Source organism: Saccostrea echinata, unplaced genomic scaffold (genome assembly GCF_033153115.1).
Source record: "Saccostrea echinata isolate AGI-Se365-2 ecotype Australia unplaced genomic scaffold, CSIRO_AGI_Sech_v1 ptg000013l, whole genome shotgun sequence".
Classification (NCBI taxonomy): Eukaryota; Metazoa; Mollusca; class Bivalvia; order Ostreida; family Ostreidae; genus Saccostrea; species Saccostrea echinata.
In genome coordinates, this window is record NW_026889762.1 from 1812227 (window position 1) to 1822760 (window position 10534).

A 10534-nucleotide genomic window follows, 5' to 3' on the forward strand; every position below is an offset into this window, starting at 1 on the left:
ACGATAATTAGGACTTGGGTCACCCAGCTTAACCTAGATATTAGAGATCACTTTCAAAATTCCTCTCTTCCAGGATCGACATGTGAAAAAATGTTTGCATAAAACAAGCAAAAACTAATATACTATACATACTTAAATCAAACGTAACCTATTCTGTTTTATAAGCGAAAACAATGAAGTTTTATCTAGCATATTTTTTCATCCTTTTTTTTTTGTTACTAAGTTTATCATAAATGTGTTCGCACCAGATAGCAGGACACCAGACACCATGAAAATATGTCCACTCCAGATACGTGAAGTGCTATGGCAATACGTGACCCAAAAATTTGGAGATAAAGACTCTTTTCAACTTGTCAATTCAAAATCATTAGCAAACACCTCCATGATAAGATTGATGGTCGTCTGACGGCCTCATCTGTCCGTCGTAACCTATTTCGAAAGTTCGAAAGTCCTCCAACAGTATCGGGAAGATGAATTTTGACGACATTCTTATTAAGTTGGGGGAGTTCGGGAGGTATCAAAAACTCCTTTATTTTCTGGCCGTGTGTCTGCCCGGTATCAGCTGTGGCGTGTATATGGTCATTTCCGTTTTTCTACTTGGTGTTCCGGATCATCGGTCAGTATATTTAAATGTCCACTTGGCGCTAACAATTAATTATCCGTCAAAAACTTCTTGATAACTTTATTAAATAAATATACTGATCATTGAATTTATAAAATTATCAATAAGAATTTTTCCTTTCATTCTGTTTTAGAAAAAAATAAGATAAAAATGGAAATTGACGGTTAATACGAATTGACTACAATTTGAGTTGTTTTAAATTGCTTTGAAATAATATTTACAAAGTGTTTAGTTCTTCTGTATAAATAAGAATGCTTCAATAGAGTTTTTTTAATTTTATTTTTTTAAAATTAAATCATGATCATGATAAGTATTTAACCATGGATTCTGTCACAAAATCTTCAGGTATATTTAAACTGATTATTTAGAGGCGCACATTCTTAAATGCCAGTTCTTGAATTAGATTGAACTATAATAAGTCGGAGCTTTGCTAATTGCTTAACGAATGGACCTTTTTGATTCGACCTCTTTGTGTCGGAGCTGTATTTTCAAATTCTAAGTTCTTTATTTCTTTGTTCCAAGCGACACACTAAGTACCCAATACTCATGTTATTACTAAATATATACAAAATTACAGGGTATAACAATATGTTGTCCGATTTTTTAGTGAATATACAGAGACATACATCAAAAAGGTTTAAATACGAGGACAGTATACAATAGAGCATTTCATATAAGCAACATATACAGTATAATGTTGTGTGTGAATAATTAAAGTATTTATAAATCCAGCAGTTCACTTCTAAATTTGTTTGCAAAAAGTATATATTTTCAAGGTCACTCATTTCCTTTGTATTTGAACTGTTCAACAGCTGTATAAGTTTAAAAGCAATAAGGAGACAGGAGTACATGTAATAGTTTTTGATATTTTGGGCAATTAAGTATAAAATAAAATGTATTCTTCCGAATCATTTGTTGTACAAAGGTCACATTTTTCTACAATTCCTTGGGATATCATTTTATCTTCCTCTTTCAATTTTCAAAACATGAGCACATAATCTTATAATATGACAGCGAGCATTATAAATAAATAGCGAGTATACATATACATATACATACATACACATATATAATTATATATATATATATATATATATATATATATATATATATATATATATATATATATATATATATATATATATATATATATATATATATATATATATATATATATATATAACTCTTTATATCAGGTAACTTTTTAAAGTTAAATTTAATTAAAATTAATTTAAATTTAAATCAAAATTAAATAAAATTATAAAACTTTTTTAATTACAAATAATCAGTTATCCTAATGGAGGCTTGACATAGATATTTTCCAGGATTACAAAGTTTCTTTACATTTTGTACACTTAGAAGATGAATTAATTTCCAAATACAACGTTTTATAAGGTAATACATTTTTAGAAATACTTTAATCTATGGTCTTGATTAAAAGGTCATCGTAGTTTATCTTCAAACACATTTAACCCACACAGTTTACAATTTGTATCTATTTTTCTAAGCTCAATTATATCTCTATAATAGTTTTAACATTTAGATTATGATCGGAAAGCCTAATTTTTGCAATTTGCATTTTGTACATATCATTGACAGCTTTAGGTATAAGTAATGTTGTACATCAAAAGTTGATGGAACAGACTTTAGTTGGTACAACACATAGGCCGTGGCAACTCGGGAATTTTATTCAAACAAATTCTCAATTAATTATAAACATCCTTAAAATATATAATTTTTAGAGGAAATGTACTCCGAGGTAAAATGCTCAGCAAAACGTTTGGATAGATGAAAACAAGATCAATCATTTCTCAAATAAATGACGAAAATATTAATCACTGAAGGTCAGTGTCTGATTTACTGATCATTAACAACCCCCCCCCCCCCCCCAAAAAAAAAAAACACAAACAAACAAACAAACAAAATACAAAACAAAACAAAAAAACCAAAAAAATCTTTGGTTCTTGAAAGCCTAATCGGCTTCACGGTAATATGATTCTATAGAAAGGAAAAATCCTGGGTTTTATAAAAGTTCATCTTATTCGGTATTTATTTGAAACATTTTTTTCCCGGCCTGCACTTTTTAAATTCTTAATTAGACATTGTCTTGTAAAAAAATTACTTGTTCACCCCATCTAAATTTGATATCACTCACTTGATAATTGTATAATAAATCCACATCTTTGAGTCTGCAATTTGTCCTCCTAGACCTCGTGATGTTCAAAAAACAAACACACAACCAAACCAAACAAACAAACAAACCAAACAAACAAACAAACAAACCAACCAAAAATAATATATGTGTGTTCAATTGTTAACATGGAATATCAAGAAAATTAATAAAATCATCGAAATATAACGAATTATGTTTACAAAATCACTTTCATCTTTGTCGGCGCAAAATTGTTTACATTATTGTGTGGACCAGAACAGACAACGGGAAATTGAATGAAATCGGGATAGAAATCATCAAATATAGGGAAAACACGTGCTAAAAAAGAATCGTGATCGAATATTATATACACCTATTTACTGCCTATGAGGACAATAGCAAGTTTATTGTCCCCCAAGACAGCAACAATTTCCCGAGGCACAGCAGAGGGAAACACCGAATAAAACTTTACTTATCTCGCGTTACGCTTCGGATAAAACCAGATAAGTTCCGAGGTGAAAAGTGGGGGAGTTCGAATGCTACCGGTGAATTTCACCATGGGCAAAAAACACTAAAACTATTTCACGGTAAAGGACTGTTTAGAAAAAAATAGCTGGACTATATTTTTATATACAATTAATACAAGGAGGTGTAATAAAATTGATTAGCAATATTTAGATCGTTGCGCGTTTTCTGTCTCCACCAAATTTTCGGGTATGAAAACACATATTACACACAACGCATTGGATTAAAAAAAAATCAAATCCAAACACAAAACGTAGGTGAACCTATACTTTTTTTTTCCATTTTATAGGTGTGCATTGCCTTTCATCGAAAACGACACATACGCTATTCAAAGCGAGACCCACCGATCATTGATTGATCTGTATATTCCCAATACCGATCCCGATGACGATACATTGCTATACGACAGATGTAGTTACTATGTCTATGACAATACGTCATTTATCAGTCCTAATGGATCTCGACACAAAGAAAGCTGCTCAGAATGGGTGTATAGTGAGGATGTTTTTAAGTCTACATTTGCAAAAGAGGTAATGTAAAATGAAATTTATGTTTTGTCTTGCTCCTTGAACAGATAAGGTAAAAAAAAAAAAAAAAACAGGCATTAAGGTCTCTTAATTTTCTAAATGCATATGAAGATGACAATCAGGCATTAAGTTCTTCTAATAATTTTTCTCATGAATATAAAAAAAAAAAATTACAAAGGAATTTCAAATTTAATTACAGATTGAAAGTTAAAAGGCAGAATACTGATACACTCTAGCACAGAAGACAAACAATAATTTGTCGTTATAATTTACAGATAAATTTGGTGTGTGATGACCGCTACAAAACATCTTTAGCAAAGTCGCTGTTCTTCCTCGGCGTTCTCCTCGGTGCTCTCGGGCTCGGGATCCTGTCTGATGCGTGAGTAAAACAAAATGTAAATCAAATATACGCACGTTTATCTGTACCACAGGGTTTGAAATTAAGTCTTCTTTCGCTGAAATTGAAAATTTATTTCTTCGAAACTTAATTAGCTACCACAAACAGCAATTAAAGTTTATTGTTCATATTTATATGGATTTGGAATGTTATAAGTATGATTACGTTATGCGCCAAGATCAGGGTTTTGTTTTCATTTTACAGCATTGGCCGGAAGAAGACCCTCTGTCTGTCTGTTATTGCGATGATGGCTTCCACAATAGGATTGGCCTGGGCCCCGAATTACATTGCGTTTGTATTGATCAGGATCTGTGTTGGTGCCGCAACATCCGGGGTATTCATGACAGGATTTGTGATAGGTAAAGATCATGCATAGTATAATTTGCTTTCATTTTCTTTAATTTACATTCCTTAAATTGTTAATATTTTTTAATTATTTAATCTACACTTACAAAAAAAAAATTCTTTCACAAATGTATTCTCTTTCAAATCAAGGTATGGAATTGGTGGGGCCCGGCAAGCGACTTTTTGCTGGTGTTGTGAACGAGATTTTTTTCGCTGTGGGCCTTGTTCTTCTAGCAGGCGTGGCTTATGCACTCAGAGACTGGTTTTGGATTGAGCTATCTCTCTCTATTCCAACTGTTGTTTTCATTTCATTTTGGTGGTAAGAAAGTGTTTTTTCGAAGGAGACTTAAAAAATAGTAGAAATCACGTCACATTAAACTTGATCGCTTCAAAGTAGGCGCAACAACAGTAAGCACTGACACAAAAGGAATTCATTCTTTACTAACCTTTCTCTATTCAGAGGTCTTGTTTTTGCGTTGTAGCTGGTTTTTCAGGAGCAATCGAATCAGAACAATATCATAAAAAACATATAAATCATTAAATTCGTCAATAAAACTAAACTTTTATTTTTGTTTTATTTATTTATTTTGATTTTTATTGGTTTTACCTTTTATATTGCCTTAGATATAGAAAAGTGTAAATTTAGAATAAACAATTTAAAAATCGTAATACATGTATTTGGTGACTATCAAAATTGCTCTCTTTTTTTTTTCTTAATTTTAAAGCTATATTATCATCATTTTTGGCTGAATAATTAATTCCTTTTCATTTTTTGAGGAAATTAGCATTTTACCAGAATCACCAAGATGGTTACTTAGTAAAGGACGAATCGACGAAGCAGAAGAGGTGTTACGAAAGGCAGCAAAGGTTAATAATGTCACACTTCCGGAAAAACTGTTTGACGACGATGTCATGAAGAAGCCCGAAACTGCCGCATTGTGGAATCTGTTTACTTCAAGGGTCCTACTTTTCCGAACATTAATAATATTCTTTAACTGGTAGGGGAACACATCTGTCGGCTCATGAATTGTTTATTTTTAGTAAAATCTATGGTATTTTAATTTATATTAATTGCAAATTGATCTTTTGTATAGGATGGTTGTTAGTATGACGTATTACGGCTTGTCGTTAAACACCGGAAATCTCGGTGGAGATTTTTACGTCAACTTTTTGATATCCGGTGTGGTAGAATTTCCCGCATACGGCCTTTGTCTGATCTTGCTGGACAGATGGGGAAGGAAAAAATGTCACTGTACCTCGATGCTTCTAGGGGGAATTGCATGTTTATGTACCATTTTCACAATCAGTTTCGGTGGAAAAGGTAGAAATACGTATATGTGTTGGGGTTTTTTTGTGTGTTTTTTTTTTTTTTTTTTTTTTTTTTTTGTATTTTTTTAAATATTGTTTTTCTAGATAAACACACAAACAGAAAAATTATTGAATATCTATTGAGCGTAGTTTAACATTAGTCCAGCAATAATGCTATCCTTTATTGCGTTGGTAAACTTTATTTTCAATAGAATTCCAGTGGTTGACAACGACACTGGCTATGATAGGAAAACTTGGATCCGCCGCTGCTTTTGCTGTTATCTACGTTTTCTCTGCTGAGCTGTATCCCACGGTGGTCCGTAACGCCGGTATGGGAGCCAGTTCCTGCTGCGCGCGCATCGGTGGAATATTGGCGCCATACGTAGCAGACTCGGTAGTTAATTTTAACAAATGTTTAAAAACTAAAAGTCTTGTTAATCTAACCCTACTCACTTTAATTTTCTATCTCTGAGAAGACCTAGAAAAAGCCCTACTTGTTAGTGTGAATTTGTAGAATGCTAAAGCAATACTGATTATGTGTGTCTGGTATGATAACTTGTTATAAAAAGCTTAATTTTTACTTTTCAGGGTGTTTTGATCGGTGGTCAGTTTGGTCAAGCTGTTCCGCTGGTTATATTTGGTGGTGCCTCAGTGTTGGCTGGTCTCCTATCCCTAAAACTTCCGGAAACACTAGACGAGAGTCTTCCGGAAACTATTGATGATGGCATTGCATTTGGAACGTAAGGATTTTTGTTTTACAACTCATCTGTAAGACACTCATGCACACCTTCTATTATCATTACCACGCACACTTTCTATTATATCATTACCTACATTTTCCAAAATTACTTTTAGTACAAAAGTATAATTATTATCTATCAAAATAAAAAAAAAAAGGCGTGAATATTTTACAATGTTATTATCTACATCTTGCAACCTTTTGCCCAAATACGCAAAAATGTTTAATTATATCATGACGTATGCTCGACCATACACAGGTACATTGTATACATGCAATGATTATTTGTTTAATCGTACAAGTCTGTTCTGTAATTTGCTAATAAAGACATTGTTGTTAATATTTCAGGCCAGAATATAGGAAGAAGTCCCTCTTGTCCCTAGCGGTGGAGGCCCCTTCCCCAGATATTGGAATGACAAAGCTGTGACACCGGTTTAATATAGCGGAAAAATGAATACATGTAGCACGAGAGCTGTTCTAGATCTATTGTGACTATGTACACAAATACTTATTAAAATAAATAAAGTTGTCGAGAGCCTGAATGATTGTTAACCAAAAATCAGCGTTATAAAGCATGCACGGAAGATTGATTACCATGATGTTCTTTTAGCAGTCAACTTATACGTAATATTCAAACAGAAGACTAAACAATGACAAGTGTCTCCCTCTCTCCAAGAACCTCATATCATATAATCCAATCTGTAAACAAGGATATTAGACAGGGAATTATTTTTTTTAAGAAATTATGTCCTATTTATTTATTTAAATACGGACTGTCAAGTAAAAAGTTTTATTAAAATTTGCTGATACGAAAATGTTAATTTAAAAAAATAAATAAATAACATTATCACTTGGTGATGAAAATTAAGTTCAGACCAGTTTTCCTAGTTCTATTTAAAGGAAGTAATAACAATCGACTACAATATTGGTCTTTCATTCAGAGGTGTCCATTGCATTTTTTCATTGCCCTTTTAAACCTACAGAGAATGCCCACAGAATAGTACAAATCAAAATATGGGCGAAGAGTAGAAAAAGGGATTTTGAAAAAAAAAATAATAGAAGGATCGATGTTAAATCAATAAAGGCGAATATCCGTGGTAACTGGAAGAAAAATGTCTGCTTTACAGTTGTGTTCCTTGAGGAAATAATATGCTTATAATGCATGTTGTTTTTTTTTAAACTCCAGATCCTGAATAATCCATACAAATAAAAAAATAACTTTTGCCACTTAACTCTAAAAGGCTTGCACCAGAGTTACTGCATGAACTTTAATATTGCTTCACATATGAGATGATGTCCGTAAAATATCACAAAAATTTACATGATTAGTAATCATCGTGAATTTTAATTAAAAACATACTTTCGTTTTCGATAATCTATCCTGAAATATCAAAAATGAAAGTAAGATGGTGGACAAATGCGTTAATCTATGTCACTTAGAGGACAAGTTTAGTCCGTTAATAATGAATACATGTATATTTATCGAAACTTGATTTATTATTTATTAATAAAAAAAAAATATAAAAATTTTCCAATGTGTTCAATTCAACACCGAAATAAACAAATTTTCACTTATATACTTTTTTCTATGAATATTCTTGATTTTTACCGAGGTGTGTGAAAAATTCCACTGCAAAGTGAAAGTGGATGGTCCATGCATGAATGAAGTTAAATAAATGTTTTTTTTTTTCCTTTTTCTTCTTAGATGGTTTTGCTTTCGATACAGTGACTTTGTTAAAGGTTATATTGCAGCAAAATGACTGGATACGGTGCGAGAAACACTCTATTATACGTTGTTTGACAATTAAAACTTTTATCGGTTTTCAAAAATTTAACAGAAATGTCTTAGAAAAGTCTTCATTTATATATGCACTTAATAGCGGGTCTACAATTTTGCTATAATTGCAAAGCTTCATATGCCACAGGCAGACATTTACATGAGAGAGAGAGAGAGAGAGAGAGAGAGAGAGAGAGAGAGAGCGCTACAGCTAGAGAGAGAGAGAATAAGAGAATTATCGAAATCTTTAGATATTGGCTCATAGCATTGCTATTCAAGGGGGGGGGGGGTTGCCAGAAAATAATTAACAAGCAAAAGATTATTGACCAAAAAGATAAACATATCGTACGGGGTATGTAATTAGGGGAGTATATTCGTTGGGAGGATTTGAATGTTCTCCAAGAATAGAGGAGGGTGGAAGGGGGGGGTTAATAAAAATTCCATATTCATTAAACAGAAAATGATTATTCTGAGAAAAGTGCAGAGGCAGACCCCGCACTCTTCCCGATATTACGTGTCTAAGAAAACGTGTCACCTGGTATTCATTTTCATTAAAATTCTAATTAGCAGTACTTGCATGCATATTCTTAAGATACTTTTCTACAAAACCGATATCATGTTCTAGGACCTACTGGTATGATTGTTGGTCTAAACATTATTGCATGCTTTTGTTTTTTAAGCAAATTTAAACAAATTTTCTTTTTTGCGAAATTACATTCATTAAATTGTTAGTGCAAATGACTTGGAGAAATATGGCATTGTTTGTTAACAGTGGCATCAATTTTTTTTCCAACGCTCGCGCGGGACTTCATCTAATGGTATGTAAATTTGAAAAGAATGAATAGTCTCTCTATACTAAATGGTAAAAAAGTAAATTGATTCTAAATCTCTTCATAAATTCAATAATTTAATATTTGTTTCTGGAAATTTCAAGAATGCAAAAACTCAAAATTTTATCATCAAAACGTTATAGAAAGGTAGTAGACGCATACAGCACGTTAAAACCAAGAAACGGATTCGAAACATTTGCGTAGAAGATTGGGCAGTATATATACGTTTATAATTTATTAAATTAGATATGTTAAATACACATAGTTTCCGTGTTTTGAAATCCCCCCTCCGCAAGAATTCCTTGATTCATTTTTCTGTTAACATTCCTGCGTTAATGCCAACAGAAGTACCCGCTGTTCTTGCTGTTGTTAATGTCTCGTCAACAACCGATCATCGAAATTCTTATAAAGAACCCTTCCCTCCAAAACAAAAGCAAAAACATATATATAGCTTTTATAATGTAATTATTGATTATAAAGAAAATGACGAGGTTATAAAGTTACTTTCACTGGTATGACCTTGGTACGTCACGATGATTCATGTCAACCGTAGGGCTTTTGAGTAAATATATATCACTTGGCGTCTACAAGGTGCATGCTTCCTCTACAAGATGGTAATCTTAATATTTTTACAGAGACTTATTGTTAAATACAAAGGAGTTATATTTGAGTTATGTTAAATTAAAGCCATGACAAAGAGTATTTTTATTTACATAGATCTCTCTTCTAAATTTGTCTTAGAGTTATTTGCGTATGATGTACGTTTTTTTTTTTTTATATCGATGTGTTACAATTAAGGTGTCCTTTTGATTTGGAAAACTGTGTGTATATTGTGCAGCTTTCTGACGTTTTCTGAACGAGATAGTGGTCTTGTCGATACATGTATATGTTTTAGAGCAGGTTTCCTTCCAGAGGAACACTAAGGACCCCTATACACTCAAGCAAATTATTTTTTTTAGACATTTAGAAAATTATATGTATGAAGGTGTCAATTTTGAGCTTATCCGTTTCATTTTCACCATAAGGTACCTTGCATTTACCCCCAGGGAAAATGGTTAAAGATAATGAATACTGATGAACAAAAATTATTATTATTCATATTGTTCACTTATGTGAAAAAAAATACATGCAGACAAAGTATCAAATTAAATTAAGAGCCTCTAAATTAATTTCATACTTTGTCTATCTTGGTCTACTAAAATGTAAAGAATGCTTGAATTCATTACAAATTGAGGAAAACACTGTAGATTTCAAATTCTTTTATTTTGGATCTAGGAGCAGAATACTTTAATTGGATAAAAATACCACAGAA

The 10534-nt window shown here is 32.1% G+C and overlaps 1 protein-coding gene across 1 annotated transcript; it reads left to right on the plus strand.

Annotated features, from left to right (window-relative positions):
• Positions 1 to 461: 461 nt before the first annotated feature.
• Positions 462 to 7105, plus strand: LOC133186432 (organic cation transporter protein-like). The gene is made up of 10 exons (XM_061321684.1): positions 462 to 616; positions 3589 to 3829; positions 4102 to 4205; positions 4428 to 4582; positions 4719 to 4887; positions 5354 to 5566; positions 5663 to 5889; positions 6089 to 6270; positions 6465 to 6616; positions 6964 to 7105. The coding sequence occupies exons 1-10, from the start codon at positions 471 to 473 to the stop codon at positions 7040 to 7042; spliced, it is 1668 nt and encodes a 555-aa protein (XP_061177668.1). The 5' UTR covers positions 462 to 470; the 3' UTR covers positions 7043 to 7105.
• The last annotated feature ends 3429 nt before the right edge of the window (positions 7106 to 10534 follow it).